This window comes from Camarhynchus parvulus, chromosome 5, assembly GCF_901933205.1.
Source record: "Camarhynchus parvulus chromosome 5, STF_HiC, whole genome shotgun sequence".
NCBI lineage: Eukaryota > Metazoa > Chordata > Aves > Passeriformes > Thraupidae > Camarhynchus > Camarhynchus parvulus.
The window spans coordinates 36,640,950-36,658,954 of NC_044575.1; the positions used below are offsets into that span (position 1 = coordinate 36,640,950).

General features: G+C 41.2%; 1 protein-coding gene across 1 annotated transcript; it reads left to right on the forward strand.

Moving 5' to 3' along the window:
- Window positions 1-1,141: 1,141 nt before the first annotated feature.
- FAM177A1 (family with sequence similarity 177 member A1) lies at window positions 1,142-17,629 on the forward strand. Its single transcript, XM_030948799.1, has 5 exons — window positions 1,142-1,564; window positions 5,584-5,760; window positions 12,531-12,597; window positions 14,278-14,375; window positions 15,164-17,629. The coding sequence occupies exons 1-5, from the start codon at window positions 1,280-1,282 to the stop codon at window positions 15,374-15,376; spliced, it is 840 nt and encodes a 279-aa protein (XP_030804659.1). The 5' UTR covers window positions 1,142-1,279; the 3' UTR covers window positions 15,377-17,629.
- Window positions 17,630-18,005: the final 376 nt, after the last annotated feature.

Here is an 18,005-nt window from a genome sequence, read left to right on the forward strand (position 1 = left end):
GGCTTTATTTGTTAACTCTACCCTTCCATAGAACTTTCAACATTATTGTGCTAAATTTATTAAAGTTGTCCAGATTAAAAATGCCAATTGTTCTGGGAGGTGAAAGATTAAGTTCAATATGACCGTACAGCTGCTGTAACCACAGCAGAGGTGGAGGAAAGCAAGTTGGTTGGTTGATGATTTAATGCTGCTCTTGAGGAGCGGTTACTCTATTCCAACCAGTCTTCACTAAACAGAATGTATACTTTGTTGAGGGTAAGAAATATTTATGTATCCTAACACTAGTTTGTTTCTTTGGAACTTCAAGAGATGTATGTTGTAATCCCTTAAACAGATATTCAGCCCTGTCGTGTCTAAAATAATAGTCTAACCTTTCATTCTATAATCATTCTGTTTCTGTATACATATACATTGTATATCAGCCCTTTTCACAAGGAACATTTTCTGCCTTATGCTGGTATAAGTGTAAGTCTGTGCACAGGCGTCTGTGTTTTACCTGGGCTTTTGTCATGGGCTCTGGATTATGCTTTGATAATATGACTAAGAAAGTGCCTAAGAGCCCATATTGTGCTATAGAGTGTAATTTTTTGGAAACTGTTCTTAATGATGCAGGATTGAAAGACGGGTCTTGCTGTCACGTAAGTGCATGTTACAGCCATTGGTTCCACACCCTCCCCCTCCAAAAAAATTTAAAACTACTCCCTTCTCAATCCCATAGAAAGAGTGTTTCAGATGCTTCCACCTCCAGCTGTTTTCACTGGTAGCTGACATTTACTAATGTACATTTTGCCGGGATCAGCGCACACTGCCGGCAGAAGTGCTCCCACCTCTCTCCAGGAGCAGCTGAGCAAATCTCTTAAAACCTCTTACCTGGCAAACACTTCTCCCACCCTCCTGGGCATGCATGTTATTTTCTCACCCAGCCGCAGCCCAGGGGCCAGGGCCCTCTTGGTCTGCAATTCTTTAAGAGTTCAAGGGTTCGTTCGTTCTTTACAAAGGGCTGAGTTGCCTGAACCAACACCCAATCCTGCAAGGCTGAGCAAGGGTGGTCCTGGGCTAGTAAGCCCCCCTAACTACTGTCAAGGAACTCCACCTGCTTCTTAAAATTTTATTCTATTATTTTGCAGGGCTTCACGCTATTTTGGGAAGATGATGTGCGTGTTGCCCCAGAACGGTGCTTTTCCCTCAGCGCAGTGAGGGTACGTTTCCGCCTCTGCGGCGGTACGGCTGTGCCCGGCCGCCCCTGGCCTCTCCCGTGCCTCCCTCCCGGCTCCAGTTAATGCCGGGCTGCGGAGAGAAGCGAAATGACCGAAGCCGGTGGCGGCGCTGCCCCAGTCTCTGCCGGGCGGGTGCCGGCGCCTGTTCGCGGCCGGCCCCGCGGGCCGCAGGCACCGCCCCGGCGGGCGGTGTGACGGGCGGTGCCGCCCGGCCGCGCTCGCCTCCCCGGGCCGCGGCGGGCCCGCTGCCGCCCTCCCCCGGCGCCGCGGCGGGCGGGAGGATGGAACAGGGGGCTGTCCGCCATCACCCTCTACTGCGCGCCCGCCGCCGCCATGGAGCCGAGCAGGTGAGCGGGGCCGGCGGGCGGCTCCCCGGTCGCTCCGGGCGGGCGGCGGGGCCCGGGCGCAGCCGCTTCCGGAGCGGGGCGAGGCCGCGGCGGGTCCGGCCGGGGCGTGGGTGGTGGCCGCGGCCTGAGGCGCCGGGGGTGCGCGGGGCTGGGGGAGCCCCGGCTGCCCGCTGTGGCGGCGGGGTGCAGTGGCCCGACTGCGGGAGAGGAGGTCTGTCTGTCTGTCAGCCAGTCTGCCCTTCCATTCAGCGCGCTGTAATTACAGACAGCGCGGCGGGCACGCGTGTCTCCGGTGTCTCCTGCTCGTCGGCGGACAATGCCTCTGACAAACGAGCCTGATGAATATTAGAGTGAGACAGGTTTCCACTTCCCTCCGTGCTGTCAAGTTGGCGAAGGCGTGGGAGGCGATCAGGGACAGCAGCTCTTAATTACAGCGCAGCACGGCGAGCTCCCTGTCCTGCCGCTCCTCGCTCCGGCCTCGGCTGCGCCCTGGTGCCGTGGGCGCTGCCGCTGCCCCTTCCCCGCTTGTGGTGCCTTTCCGAGGCTTGTTGGAAGGGTGTCTTTTCTAATAGCCGTCCTCCGGCTCTGTCATCTTGTCTTTTGTTTCTTAAGAAAGACTTATGCTGTTTAATTTCAGTTGAAACACAAGGGTGGAAAGTCAAACAAGCAGTATGAAAAAACCCCAAACCGCTCAAGCCTAAACAACCCTCTTCCCCCCACAACCCTAGCAAAAAAAAAAAAAAAAAAATCAGTAAGACAGCCAAGATAGGAGAGTAGAAATATTTTTCATTAGTTTTTACCAGCCTTCTAGTGACTAGCAGTACCTGGTCAGTAGATCGGTGCAAATTGAATTACTCGTCCTTCTCTGGGGAAGTGGGCATCACACACTTTGGTGCTTTGGGTTCATAAGCTTGTACAAGGATTCCTGCATTTGACAGGTTAAATGTCAAATGCAGGGTTAAAAGAGGCCAAAGTCAATAGCCTGGTCTCTCTGCTTCATTTTACTTTTCTTCTTCATCTCCTTCATGAAATTTATGTTATTGCATCACCTAATACTACTTGTGTCAGCTCTCCCAGCTTGCCTGCAGGTGTCCAGACACACCTTATCCTTAACTGTAGTTTATTTATTTTGGCATTTTATATGTGGACTAAAATTCTGTTGTGCTGGGTATTCCATCAGCGCTGTCAAGATTCCCTGCTCTGTCTCTGTTTCTGGACGAAGGTTGAGGTAGAGTGGGTGTAAAGAGGGTAACCAAGGAACAGGTGCTTCAGATCCTGACTGCCTGACAGGTTTGTATGTGTGCCATAAAGCCAAGAAAAATTCCAAGGGGACTTTTCAAAGAAAGGGGAAGTCGCCTTACAGTGTTTACCGAGTACCTTAAGAGTGTTAGCTAGTGTGGCAGAAGCGCAAGAGTGACCAGCCTTGGTGTCTAACAGTTGCCAGAAAAGAAGCCAAAGTAAATACTTCTGTGACGTGGCCACAAATGCTGAGTCTTTTAAGACCATATAATGTGTTAGAGAAGGAGGAGCCTGTGGAAAAAATATCAGGCCAGAAACCTGACTAAAGCCACGCACTAGAAAAAGGTCTTTGTAAAAACTTCCTTAATTGGAAAAGAAGATCAAAAGTATAAATTTTCAGATAAGAAATACTGTAACCTTTGAGCTATAAAGTGAATCTAGTTGATAACTCTAGAATAGGTTTGCATTACCATAGTTTTGGAAAGATAAAATTTATTGGTGCTGAACTTTCTGCTCGCACCTGGGAGAGTTGCCTTTATTGCTGCGCAGGTGAAACTTAAAAGGCCAGTGATGACTAAAACCCACACAGGTTTGTTGACTAGGTAATAACCAAAACAACAGATGACATACATTATTTTATTTAATGATGTAGGACTTCGAGCCAGATTACTAAGGGAAGCAGATTGACTGTTCCTTGGTGAATCTTTACTGTCTTGAGCTACTGCATTTGTCTGAAATGTTCTACCAGTACCAGCTACGTGGAGCTGCTTACTGTAGGTAGTGTGAGTGTGGGATGGGTGTTCAGGGAACTAAAGCTTGCTTTTAAAACTTGAAATATTAAACCACATTTTTTTAAAGTTAAAATATTTGAAGCATTTGCACTAAATGAGCCAAAATCAGATTAAGAGACTGTGCTTTTAGAGGAGCTCTTCAGGAGGGGCTCACATTGCTTGCTATTATTAATCACAGTGATACTTATGATGTGTTTGCAAGAAACAGTGCTCTTCAGTACTGTGCCTAAATATAAAAACAGTGTTATTGTATGATGCCAATAAAGGAGTGTGGAATGTTCATGAAAAGCTGATTCTGTGGTGCTTTTTGCACAAAAAGATACAGAACCGAGTCCCTGGAAGTGGCACTTTTATAATGGCAGCAAGCAGCGCTCCCTGGGCTCAGGTTGCTTCACTGCTTCCAGCATTTGTGTTTTTGTAGCTTTGCTCTGTTCCCAAGACTGATAGACAGCAGAGAGATTGCGCTGGGCCCCAGATAGTCAGTTTTGTCTTTCTATGTGAAAATATGATTTTGCCTGAAAATACAATCCTGTTTCAGCTGAATTACCCCATTTAAAACTTGCTGCTGGATTCTGCTCTGCTCCTCCAGGAAAATGTCTGAAACGTGCCAGCCTGGCCAGAGAGGTGCTGGGGAGCTGAGATGACTTGCAGATTTGAGGAGTACAGGGAATCACTCGGAGCGATGGTGAATGGGTGCGCTCCCTCTCCACGCTGTGGAGCTCAGCACGTGATCCCTGCCTGCCTCCCTCCTCTCTGTGGGCACGGGAAGAATTCGTGGCTGGAATGAAGAAGCAGTTCTGCTCCCCAGGACCCTCTGCTGCCTCTCTCCTCCGTGCCCACTCTCTTTCCCGGCTAACCAAGCCTGCTTGCCTCGCAAAGCTGTGTTGTGTAATCTAGCATGAGGAGGAGGATGGTGATGCTGCGCTTGCAGTGATTAAGGGATGTCTTACAGCTGTGTGATAAAACATGCATTTTTATTTATAATTTTGAACTGTGCTCTGTGGAGATCATTAGGTTTGTATAGGGAAGGAGCTGGAAACTGGAATGCATTTTATGCAACCTGGATTCTGCACACACTGTGCCTGTCATTCCTTATGATACAGTTTCAAATTACATGAGCTCATGCATTTTTAAAAACCTTCATGGTACATTAAAAACATGTGCTTGGCATTTCCTAACCTCTCTGGCCTTCTCTATATGACAGAAGTGTTTTCAGCATAGTTTTGTGCATTTGATGCAGTAACATGTAAAAGCTCTACCAAGATGAAGGTTCTGTTTTGATAGCTGCAATACAAAACCTTACTAAAATTCTCTGCCTGCAGAAGTGACTAGCCTAAGGGTTTATTGATAGGCTTCTGAACTAGAAGTATATATTCTTAATGCTTGTGACCCAAAGGCTGCATTGTAGCATTCAGCAGTTGGAGAACACAACCAGACATTGTACTTCTCATTTTGTATGTTCTTAGCCACAAAACTAAGTGTTGTCCTTTTGCCCTGGTCCCTTGCACTAATCATGGTTGCTGGTGAAAGCCCACAGAGGCAGATTCCTCCGTGCATCTTTTTAAAGCTTGAGCCTGGCTGCTTAGTTATTCAGTTCTCTTTTGTGTTAGAGGTGTGTGTCTGAACTTGCAAAGAGGTGGCTACAGCCTATGAACTACTTGATTAATTTCATTAGGTATTCATTCCAAACCCAACGATAAATATTAAATATTTATTTAATAAATATTGACATTTCTGTGCTTATCAAATTATGTAATGAAACATGGCCCCCAGAAGAAACCTGTTTGTTACTTTTAGAGAAGGGATCAGTTTTTACATATCTGCAAACTAGAATGTTTCAGTCTTTTATCTACAGGCAAGCTCTTATAAGTGTCCACTGTAAATGCTAATTAATCTAAAATATTTTAAATATCTCATGAAGTTTGTTAAGGGGGAGCTTTCCAGTTCCAGAAGCATGCACTTGAGATAATGATTTTTTTTCCTTTGTAGCAACTTTCAAAGGGAGAAAGCGGCTTTGAGAATGTGGAGCTGGGTGTCATAGGAAAGAAAAAGAAAATTCCAAGGAGGGTTATTCATTTTGCAAGTGGAGAAACAATGGAAGAATATAGCACAGATGAAGAGGAAGATGAACAAGAGAAAAAAGACCTGTTGCCACCTGTAGATCCTGTAGGTATTTTACTTGATAAATTGTTACTTCTGGTTTACTGGGCAGCTACAAACATCTTATACTTTTTTTTTTTTGGTGTCACAAATCTGATACAGTCTTTAGTATTATAAATTCTAATAATTTGATTGGCTTAATGGACTCAGAAATCTGTGAAAAGTATTACTGGGAAGTTTTGTCCTGGAGTTCTCCTCCACTAAAGTAGCCTAATTAATTAGAAATGGGTTTAATTTCTTCACAGTTATAGTTTGTCCTCTCCAGCATTTCCCCTTCTAATAATACTTGCCTTTGATACTTTGATTTATACTGTAGCTTAAAAAAAAAACCTGCAAGGGAGACATTTTTTCCTTATGTTTGTTGACACTGAAGAGTTAAACCTGTAATTTAGGGTCACCATAACAACAATTTGATATAGTTAAAAGAGTATAGGAGAGAAAGAAACAGATGACTTGCAGAAATAAAGGAAGACTGGTGTAATTCATGATACATAAAAAACAGATTTTAAAGGATCTGCCTAGTCCATGTAAGTAATGTTCATCTGTGTTGTAAGCTGTTGAGATGTTGCTCAGCCTGTGAATGGAGTTTCCTTTTATTGGTCCAGATACAAGTGAAGTCTCAACAATTAAAGCTAGTAGTGTGCATTGTAGCTGCCAAAATGCATTTGCCTTTTTGTCAATGACTGTGGATCTATACTTAGAGGTAAAATGAAATATATAATCTGTTTTATTCTGTTGGCCTGTCTGATGAACTATTGTGTAGTGATGGTGTGATTGCAAAGCTAACAGCCACATGTGCCAACACCAGCAGCAGCTCCTCTCCTCTGGCAGTCAGTCCCAGAGAAGATCCACATCCTGCTCTTCATCTCTCCACATGCCCAGTCTCATGTTTCTTTTATGACAACTCCAGAAACTTGAGTGTCCCAACCACCTCTACCCTTCTGCAGCAATCCTTGCCTCAGTAAATTGAGTCTGCAGTCCTATTCCCTGTCTGCTGGCAGAGTTCTCTTCTTAGGCCTCTCTGCACTCTCTGCCTGTACTGAGCTGGAGGCTCCCAAAGTGGCTGTGTCCTCCCTGCTGTGCTGCTGTGTGCTCAGGCAGCCAGGAGCCATGGCTTTGTGCAGCAGCTCATCCTGCCTGGCTGCACACTGGAGGCAGACACTGCTGTGGAGCTCCTGGTTCCCACACTTCAGAGAGGAGGCCTTGCATGCACAGAAAAGAGTGCCCTGCTTTCTATTTGACATGGCTGTTGAAATGACTCCTGCACCCTTGTTTGGGAATCCATAATTAAGAAAAGTTGTGGTTGAAGCTTTCTATTTACTCTACAATAGCAGACCCTGTATTTATTAATATTTGTATCCATCCTGGGAGAGCTTGGCTTTCTTGAAGGGACTGAAGATTTTGACTTTCTGCTTATGCTCTTCTGAAGAACTGGTGGACCATGAGTTTGCTTTGACTGCCAAGCAGTACCTCTCTTCCCCTCTGTAAAATTAGTTTATCTTGAAGAAGAAAAAAGGTGGGTTGAGGACTAAGCTCCAGTGAGATTGTGGGAATTCTGGTGGGATTGGGGGTTCCACCAATAGGTGAAGCTATCACAATGCATTTTGTAGGGATGGGTGGCATTGCCCTCTTTCTTGGTAGGCAGTTATTGTATACAGCAAAAAAATAACATTAGCCTGATTGCAGGTAGGATATTATCAATATTAAATACACACAGAGTATATAGTTGGAAAAGAACTGTATTGTAATCACAAACAATGAGTGAGATGTTAAGCTGCCTTGCTGGGTACTAGGGTGGTTTTTTCCTCCTTAAGGATCTTCTCAAATCAAAGCAGCAACTGTGAACTTACTGACTGTTATGGTAATGTTCAGGTATCTTCAGAGTGAGGCCTGTTCCCCACTAGGCAGTCATGTCAGATATCTGTGGATGTCTGAGAGATTTTTGTTCCCAATTACGATGATCAGGGAACAAGATGTGTGTAGTTTTTTGTGCCATTTCCTGACAGTAGAAGAGTTCCATGGTGATGCAGTGATGGAAGGCTCACAAGCCTTGGTGTAGGTGTTGTGAGGGTAGAGACATGCATGCTGCTGTGCAAATGGACACTTAACTAAAGAGCCCTCAAGTGTGCACAACAGCTGGGAATGCTGCAGGATTGTTCCCCTCCTTTCCTCACACAGATTTATTTTCTGAGTACCAAAACCAATATTGTATGGTGGAGTTAAGATGGTGTTATTCTCCTTTTCTAGTTTATTAAATCCTTAATTTTGAATACATTTTTTAATAAAAGGACCCCCCAAACCAGGGCAGTTTATTGTGAAGCACTCTATGCCTTATTATGTATTGCTTTTTACCTTGGACAGAATGAACTTGATTAGAGCAGGGGTTGCCATTAAGTGAGGCTTACTTTATCTCCTGCATGCTTTGTGTATCCCAGCTGAGCCAGACAATTGAAGAAATGTTAGTCCAAGCTGAGCTTTGGTGTTTTAGCCAACAGCTGCTTTTAAAATGTTTTTTTGTAGGATTTCTATAAAAGCAATTAAATAGTCAGTTTGCTGAGACCAGCATGTCTAAAACTTATCTCAGTTGGGATACAAAAAAGTATGTTGCAAGTAATAGCTGTTTCTGGACCAGTTTGTTTTCAGAAAAAGCACATTCAATATTTTGAATAGAAACTTTCCTTCATGAAATCTTAAAGCTCTGCTGGTATTAGCCTCCTGGCAGTTTTTGAATGAGTTTAAGGGAAACAAATATTTTGCTGTGTTGTAAAGAAATGTCTTCAGTAAGTACCTTGGTTTAATTGTGTTTTACAGCTAAGCAGACAATGCCAATGTGCTTCTTACTAAGCAAAGTAATATGCCTATATCCTGGTGATACCATAACCAGAGCACTTGTTGTGGTGGATTCCTGTTACTCCTAACAAAACAATTCTCAAAAAGAGCTGGGTTTTAAATTTTCTTTGAAAGAACTTCTAGTGCTTCAGTAGGTCAGCGCTCAGTTCATTAACATTGTTGGACTGGGGTGTCCATTCTATTGTGCTTTGTGTTTTTTAATCCAGAACACAGGATATTATTTTTTAGATAATAGCATTCAGTATTATCTGAATGTTCTCACACTGAAATTCAAATGCTTTAATAGCACAGATGTATTTTTGATTCTTTTGTCCTAAAATGTAGATGTTTGCACTCTATATGTATATTTTCTTTCGGTTTTGTCCACCAAAACTTTATTTTGTATTAATTAAAAAGATAATCCTTTTGTTTATCCCTGAAGGGACACTTGGTGTAAACTCTTTGCTGCATTCACCTGTTAGATGAGTGGACAGAAGGTGGAGTGTAAGTCTGCACAGAGGAACTGTGAGCAACATGACTTTGGTGTGATAACTTTGGAATCCATCCCAAGAAGACATCTGCAACAAAGCTCCAGGAGGGATTTGATTTTATTAACCTTCAGTGCTCAGAAAGATTGAAACACATCCTTGCAGGAAGGTTATCTTGATATCCTGTAGTTAAAAGGGCTTTAACTTCAAATAGCAAACATTTCTCTCTTGAGGACCATTGAACTCTGTTTTTTTTTTTTTAAGAATTTGAGGATGAAGGAGAAAAATAGTCACTGACCAAGTAATAACTACTCATAATATGGTAGAAGCTCTTGATGAAGTATGGTATGTGTGTTCCTGACCTTGTTTTCACTGGCTTGTTTAGATGCCACATTTTTACATGGTCTTACACAAAAGAACCTATTATAGCATTGAACAGTCATTGATTAAACTGTTAATTTAACAAATTAATTTAAACCTTGTCTTGGCAGAGTAAACAATGAAAAAGTATCTACTTGGTGGTGTATATTAACTATTAAATACAGGATTTTGTTTTTCCTAAATCAGGAAATTATTATTTTTCTCATTTTGCCATTTTCTCTGACAAAAAGAAACCCTACATACCTTTTAAAGTTTAAGTGTTATTAGAGCTCAAATCTGCCAAAAATAAATACATATGTGGATTGTTTAGGAATATGGTGCACTCAGAAATTCAAGAGAGCATGTGTGCTCCCTTCAGCAGTCCCACACTAGGAAACAAAATCATGTTCTGTTATTGAACTAGAGGCCCCTTGGTTTTATCAGGGATTGAATCCATTATGTGCATGGCCAAAGGAAGCTGACAGGCGGTGTCTGAGTATGTGGTTCTGCAGGTCTGTAGGACCTGACTTGGGTATGGTTTTCCAGTTTCCAGCTCAGTGTATTAAAGCTACTTCACTGACAAAGATTAATTTGATTAATTTGTACTGAGCCATTGCTTAAGAGCCCTGTTCATGTCACTCAAACAGTTCCAGTTTCCCCAGTACCAGTTCTTGCCTCACATCAGCCATTTGTGCTTCCCTCTCTGAGGTGCTCTGGGAAGGCACCCAGATTTACCCTGAAGAGGTAAAGGGGGAATGCGTGGGAAAAGAAGGTGATGCTTTGGATGTGTTCCCTTGTTCCTGCTTGTTCCTGGTGGTTTACTCTCCAAACCATCTCCTTTCTCCTGTTCATTTCCTGTAAAGTAGCCTCTCTAAATGGTTTTATATTGCCTTTTGAGATGCTGGACAGAAAGTTAGTTACTTTTTAAACTGAGGAGTCTGGCAAAGCCTTGCTTGTCAGGCATGAGGAAATGTCTGGTTGGGCTTTGTCAGAAAGCAGAGGTTCCCACAAAACTGAACTTAGAAGTGCTTCCAGTGTACCAAACTGATTTTTAGCTGTGGTGGGGGAAGAGTAGAAATAGAACCTCTGGTCTGCTGAGCCTCAGCTGTTATCCACGTTTGTGTTACCACAAACTTGTCAGAATGTTCTGGATCTGACTTCTGTCATGTTGAAGCTCAGCTTGTCTTTCCTCCCTGAAATATTATGGGGGCTCTTGTAACTTCTTTCTTACAGCACACAGCAGGCCCTTGTTTGTCCTGTGCCCTGCATGAATGCTTTTTAACCCTGTCACCTCATCATGAAGGATTGTGCAGAGCCCTGTCTGTGCCATTATTTGCACCTGTGGCAACAAGCTTTTCCAGCACTTTTTTTGACTTCTTCAACTGAACAAACTCCTCGTTAGCCTTTCTGCCAACTGAGCACATAATCAATGAGCTGGAGGTGCTTTTGTGTAAGTAGGATAGCAGCTGGTTTTGCTTACACTTTTACCTTGGCAGGACATTTTCCATATCCACTGCCAAAAATATATAGCATCTGGCTTTTTGTCAGCCTGCCCAACTTGAGTTTGTGGCTTGACAGACAATTTCTTGCTGCACTGATTTGTAGAGATGATGCTTGGAAAGCACCAGAGTCTAGTAGCTTGTGTACATATATACTGAGGCTATACCAGATAGTTTCTGTAGCTATATTATTTACAATAATACTGGTTGTTCCTGTACACATATCTGTTAAATAAGATCATAGAAAAAGGTTACTACAGTAACAGTAGTTCTTAGCAGCAAGTTATAAATACTTACATAGCTGAGTAGAGCTCATGTGCTTTACTTAATAAAAGCTAACACTTTAAATTGCTACTTTCCAGAAGAAAGGTACTTCTACAGGGATCTTTTCTGGAGGGAAATATGTATCAAAGAGCTTGCCTGAATACAACAACTTGTTAACTATAAACATATTTTAGTTCACTGTGGAAGCTGAATTTGCCTTTTCACAACTGGAAAAGCCTACAATTTTTTCCCCATTTGCTTGGAATCTGCTTTTTGCCTTTTCCTTTTTAATACACGGGTTGGTTTAGTTTTTTTTTAAACAGATACAGTCTCTTCCCTCGATGAAAAGCATAGCCTGTGCACACCCACTATTTTATAATTAATTTAATTATAAATATTTAATTTACCATGTGTGTATCTATGTATCAGTTCATGTGGAGGCTGCACATTTTTGCTGTAGCTGTGAAAACACCCCAGTCATGCAAAGAGCAATTCCTTTTCTTTGTCTTCCTGGCCAGCCCTTCCTAAACAGTCTGTATCCCTCCACAGCAGCACTCAGTGCATTCACTGCATCCCTGGGATCCTGATGAGATCCTACCCCTGCAGCTGCACACAGATCTCCAGTTCCTCATGTTTATGTCCCATGTTGTGTGCCCTGGTGTGCAGGCTCCTCAGAGAAACTTCCTCACTCTCATGCAGATGCTTGAGGTGGCCCCAGCTGAGCCCTGTTTATTCCCATTGTGTTCCTTGTGGTTCACAGCAGCCCAGGTGCTTTGCTTGGCAGCCTCTCCATCGCTCCCTCAGACCTGTAGTAACTCCTCCCATCCCTCAGGGCTCCTGGTTTTGTTTTTCAGGTGTAATTTCAAGGTACAATTCCCTTGAAAATGGGAAAATGTTTTAAAGCAGCCTCTTCCTCAGAGGTTTGAAGGTTTGGTTTGATTTTAAACAGTCTTTTGCAGTTCACTCATTATTGTAATGAGGGACTACTTTGTTACCTCACTTCTCCTCTTGGCCTGATGGAATTCAGAATGTTGTGGAAAGCTTTTTCTAGCTGGGGATTGAGTTGGCTGCTTGTCATTTCCCAAGTTTGGAAGCAGGAAACAGAAAGCAGTGCAAGAAGTTTTCCCAGAGGTAAACCATGGTTATATTTATATCTTATGGTGATACTTTGTTTCACTTGTCTGGTCTATACTTATTTTAAAGCAAAAACATGGTAGTAGCTGGAAAACAGAGAACATTGCAGGTCTTTCTTCTCCAGCCGCTTGCAGTTTTGCATGTGTTATTTTGTGCCATGGCCATACAGCTGTACATACTCACACTACTCTTGTTCCTGCAGACGACACTCACATGGGGACCCTACTTGTGGTTTCACATGCTGCGAGTTGCCACATCAACCTTATCAGGTATTGCTTTATTTAATTCTTGGGTAAACCAGAAGGGGAATATTGAAAGTCACAAAGTCATGTTGACAGACTGTAAATCATCTTTGGGTTCTACTTGTTGTTTTTTCAGAAGTAAGAATTGAACTGTATTTAATCTGTGGAGATGTACTCTCCTGCCTTAGGCACTTTTAAATTTTTTTTTGTACTTTCAATAAACAACTCTTGCATGGAACAACGAATAGGAAGTACTGTTTTGATGAACACTTTTCCCCCTTTTTCTTCATATGGAGATAGATTGATGTTGGCAAGGGAATATATTGGTTTTCTCTTAGATTTTGTATGGAACCATTTTGTGTGATGTTACCCAAAAAGAATGCTGGCTGGTGTAACTAAACTGACAGTTTTTCTGAAGACAACTAGAAAGTATCCCAAGAACACATCTGGTTGTGTGCCGTACTATGAACTTCTGAGGTTACAAAATAAACAGGACTGTTGTCAAGGGTACTGCACAGACATTTATTTGACTTGTGGACCTCTTAAAATTTTGCCAAGTTTTAAAAATGCTTGTCATAGTTTGTGTTCTTTCCAAGGTAAAGTATCTTTACTGGGTTTTTCCCACAAATATTATGGAGTTTCTGTCATTGTACACATAATTTTGAATATTTTTGTATTTTTTGGGAGTCTGTTGTATTAGTTAACCTATCTTTATTTTTAGAAATGCCTTTTCTCTAATGTACAGTGTAATTATATTCCTTGATGTATCTGTTCTTCATATGCAAGGGTATTGTTTTTTCCTTTTTTAGAAGTCCTTTATGAATTTGAACATCAGTCCTTTCTTCTTTGCACTTCAGTTTTGGCTCTTGCCTCTGTAATCTGAACTGGTCTTTTGCACAGCACTCAGGATGCCAGGATATCTATAGAATTAGTTTTTCTGAATGTTCATTGAAGCAGTCAATGACTGACTTCTATTTTTTTCCCTGAAGATGACTAAGTCATTTGTGTCCTTGGGGCAGATTTACAGTTTGAAGTGCAGAATATTTGACTTCTTGCTTGCCTTTACTCGACCAGTGTTATCTGCAGCCATCACCATGGTAAAGAAACTGACTGACACGAGCTTACCTCTGCTCCATACTTTTGACTATGCCCTACCTGTTTTAGCAAAGTAGCACTGAATGTAGCCTACAGCTTGAAAATTGAGGCAGCTGAAACAAATACTTTATTAATCTGTTAGTATGCAACATAGAACATTGTTAAAACTGACTTGAGGTATGCTTATGTCAGTAAATCCTGTCTGGTTTGCTAGTACCACCAGATTGAACTGCCAGCACAGTTGGTACCCATGTACTTCTGTCTAACCTTAATTTTCAGTTAAAGTTCAGCTCAATTTAACTGATTTCTAGCAAAACAAACAGATCCAAAGCTGAAACTAGCAGAATTCAAACCCTATCACCATATATATTTTCACTGAATTTCTTGTTCTTCTTCTTTTGTTCATTCTTTATCCTAAAGAACAATTATTAGTATATTCACCTAATAATTACCTATAAGGAGATTAACCTCACAGGTTTTTTTGTATTTTGTGAGTGAAGCAGAACTAGAGAAAACCATTCAGGAAAGATGGTGATAATTTTTATAATAAAGTGATGTACAAGAATTTTCCTCTAGATACTAATGCTATGTAAACCTCCCTTTATTTTTTAGTGTGTGATTTCCTGGGGGAAAAGATTGCATCTGTTCTGGGAATAAGCACACCAAAATACCAATATGCCATTGATGAGTATTACAGAATGAAGAGAGAGGTATGTGTGGGAGCTAGGGTTCTTGCACTCCTTTTCTCCCAACTTATCTTCCCTGGTATTCTAAAAAATAAAACTTGGATTCTAGCATTAAAATGAAGCTTTAGACCCTCAATTTCAGCTTGCCTCCAGTTTTCATTTGATGCATGATTAACACTTTCTTATCCACTAGCCTTTTCTCTAGAGCTCATCGGTCTTAGAAATGGGTGGGTGCTGACCTCTGCTCTGTTTCTCCTAAGTCAACGCTGTGAGAAAGTTGGATGGACAGCTGCTGAACACTGTAAACTCTAAACTTTCCAACTCTAAAACTTGTTCAGCACAGTCTCAAGGGTAAATTGAACACGAGGTTACCATTTGTTCTAAAGCATAACAGGGCAATACTGATAGGTAGCCAGTGCTTTAGGCAAAATAACCTAACCCTTAATAATCTTCCTTTAGAAGAGATTGAAAACATATTCAAAGCTTTATTACTTTTTTTTAATTGAGAGCTGAAAAAGCTTTAGAGGAGGTAGGTGTATCACTATTGCTATTAACTAAAACTGCTTATCTAGATATGTGTCTTTTTTATGTGTTTAACAGAGTTTAATCCTTCAGTTTTGGGGATTTTTTTTTCCATAATGGGAGTGGAGTTCTGGAATGTACCTTTTCTTATGATCAACTAGTGACTGTTTTCTAGTGGAACAAATGTCCTTACCTTCTAATGGTAACTATTACGCTCTTATGGGAAGACTTCATCTAAGTAAGTGGCAAATAGTAAATAGTAGCATATGAATCTGTTTATCTCTTTCTAGGAGGAAGAGGAGGAACAGGAAAACAAGATGTCAGAAGAAGCAGAAAGACAGCATCAGGAACAGCAGAACAAGCCACAAGCTGAAGCTCCTGTCCAGACAGACCAGCCTGGAGCAACAGCATGCTCTTCATTCATGAATGTAAACTTTGAAAATGAGGGAGATTGCCCACCCACTGCAGAAAATAAACAAGATGTAGTTCCTGTCCCTCCTTAAGTGTAAAGGTCTTTATAATGTAGGAAATAAGAACTGTCAGGTGTCACAATCTGCCTGTAAACAGGAAAAATAGGATTATGCTTGTTCAGTGAAATACAACTCCTACCATTCTTATTGATCAGGAGAGAGCTAGGGAATGTCTGTTCAGTCAGTCTGCCTAATAAAGGCTGAGGCATTCTGCCAAATTGGCACTTCAGTTAAAATGAAAATTGCACTACAAACATTTGGTCTAAAATTGAATGTGTGAGCTAATTTCTGTGTAAAGTAAGTAGAAACGTCTTTTCTTTGAATTGCTGTGTCTCTAACACCTGTGGATTGCAGAGGCAGTGCTGTTTCCTACTTCTAAAAACCTGATTTGCACATGGTTTGCAACTTGGCTCTCTATGAATAGATTAATAGGAATTAATATCCTGTAACTCAAAAGTAATTATAATAGAGTCTTATTCCCCCTATTTATTGTCACTGTTGTGTGCATGTAATTTTTTTCTGTTGTTAACACAAGAGAAAAATGTTAGATTTAACATTAATTAAAGGGTCCACTGACTTTTTGTTTTTTAAGTAAAAAAATCCCAACTTTCCAGGAGGCTATAAGCATCCTTAAGAACTTACTAACAAGTACCAGCACTCTTGGAGGCTAATAGTGCTCAGCTGCTCCATCCAATGCTGTTGTAGTAAAGTTCAGAACTAACATCAGTCTAGGATGTTCTCACCCCAAGCCTAAGAACTAAGAGACCCATGTGCTTGAATGCATGCTCTCAGTGGTCTGGAAAAGAAATTAAAGTCATGTTGAATGATATTAAGTGCATAGGACACTCTGTGTAGTACCATTCTAGAACTATGAACTTTTTTGGACATCAGTTACACAAGTCTGTGTACTTGAGTAACCTAAACAAACTGTGTGTTGAATGTTAAATTGCCAGTAAGGGATGTGCCACTGCAGATGGTTTTCATCCTGTTAGCACAGAATACATAATTAGATTATAATTACATAATACAACAAAACCAAACTTAGAACTCTTTCCTTCTCTTAAATAAATATGTGTTGTGATACTGCACTTACAAAACCAGAAATTTTTATTTTTGTCTAAATGAAGTGCAGGTAGCTCCACATCTAATACCAATTAAGACTGTTTTACTGCAATGACTGTACCTGTAGCTTGTAAAAGGTGAATGGTTTACTTTGCAACAATCAGATGTCATTGCCCCAGTCATTTTCTTTGGACAACTGTTGTAGGTAAAGGAGCAGAGAACCTGCACTACTTACCATGTAGAACATTACTTCTGTCCTTGAGATTTATTAAAAAAAAGTTAAAAATAGTCCTCAATGAAATTGGGTTGTTGGGTATCATGACATGTCCCTGGCCTTGCTCCCACTAACAGCTAAGGAGCCTGATGTAACACCACAGGCCAGGTACCTTGGCCCTTAGTTTCTGGAATAAATTCCATATTTCAGATGACCCTCTGCCTGAACTAATGTCCTGTACAGCACAAATTCTTCCTCTCATCTGTCTGTAGTGCTCCAGTACTACAGAAAATCTAAGGAGGAGGATTCAATCATCAGCTCTAGTCCCTCTGTTTTGATACTCCATTCTTTGCCTTTTCTGAATTGTAAGACAGAGGGTGCTGACCACAGTGTAAAATCACTACTTTGCCCTGAATGTCTGCAAGGGAGAGCTTGATTCAACACCTGGGGAATGCACAAGAAAACCAGCTTGTTAGGAGTTCATATAGCATCAGAAAAAGAAAATGTCAGATAGCTTGAGTAATACCTTGACAGCTGAAGGATAATTTGCTTTTCTTCCAATAAATTAATGTCAGTTGTTTGTTTTATTACCTCCTTTTCCTACTATTTGTTGCATAACAAATGCTCTCACTGCCTTCTTTGTATGAAATACTGTATTACTCACTGTGCCTTAAATTAATCCTTCCTTTTTTGCAAACTGTATGAAAGTGGTTACTTTCATATTGGTTTAATTTTTCTGTAAATGCATTAATTGGTTATTTTATATTTAATATAATTTTTGAACTGGAAGTTGGCTATGGATTTTCCTTTAAAACTGTGTGGTCTTTGAAACTTTATGCCTGTACAGAGGTGTGTGTGCCTGTTTAGTGTTTTCATCTTTACTAAGTCACACATCCTGGTGGAATATTCAAGCACCAGATTTCAAAATATCATTTTACCCCCACACCCCCTCCTTAGACTCTCATGTGTTCAGCACTACCTCAAACTAATAAATAATGCACGGTTGTAAACACTTCTGGCCTGGAGCTATTGTAATTCTGTCTGAAAGCTGAAACATTTCTGTGGCTTTCTTAAGGATTAAGAGAGTGTCACAGCTTTAACTGCTACTGCTGTAGCTGAGTTGTACAATTAAGATAGATTACATAAAATACTTGCACAGGAGGTTAACTTGGTGAAAGCCTCTGTACAGGTGTTTGGATTAGTTTTAACTAGATCTGAAGCTAGTGCAGTTTTATTTCTGTTAATGAACCTCTTAAAATTAGGTAACTATCCAGTTCAATGATTTACTTATCCTTCCTACTACACACTTAAAGCTGGCATAGAAGAAAAAGACCTAAATTCTTCACTTCTTACTGAAAACTTCTGCCTTCACAACAGAATGCTCAA

What these genes read in the sequence shown, in the direction of transcription:
- FAM177A1 (XM_030948799.1), top strand. Translation starts at nt 1,280, where the DNA reads ATGCCGGGCTGCGGAGAGAAGCGAAATGACCGAAGCCGGTGGCGGCGC. An exon ending in GCCGCCATGGAGCCGAGCAG is followed by an intron (nt 1,565 to 5,583) that starts GTGAGCGGGGCC and finishes TTTCCTTTGTAG; the next exon opens with CAACTTTCAAAGGGAGAAAG. An exon ending in ATTACAGAATGAAGAGAGAG is followed by an intron (nt 14,376 to 15,163) that starts GTATGTGTGGGA and finishes ATCTCTTTCTAG; the next exon opens with GAGGAAGAGGAGGAACAGGA.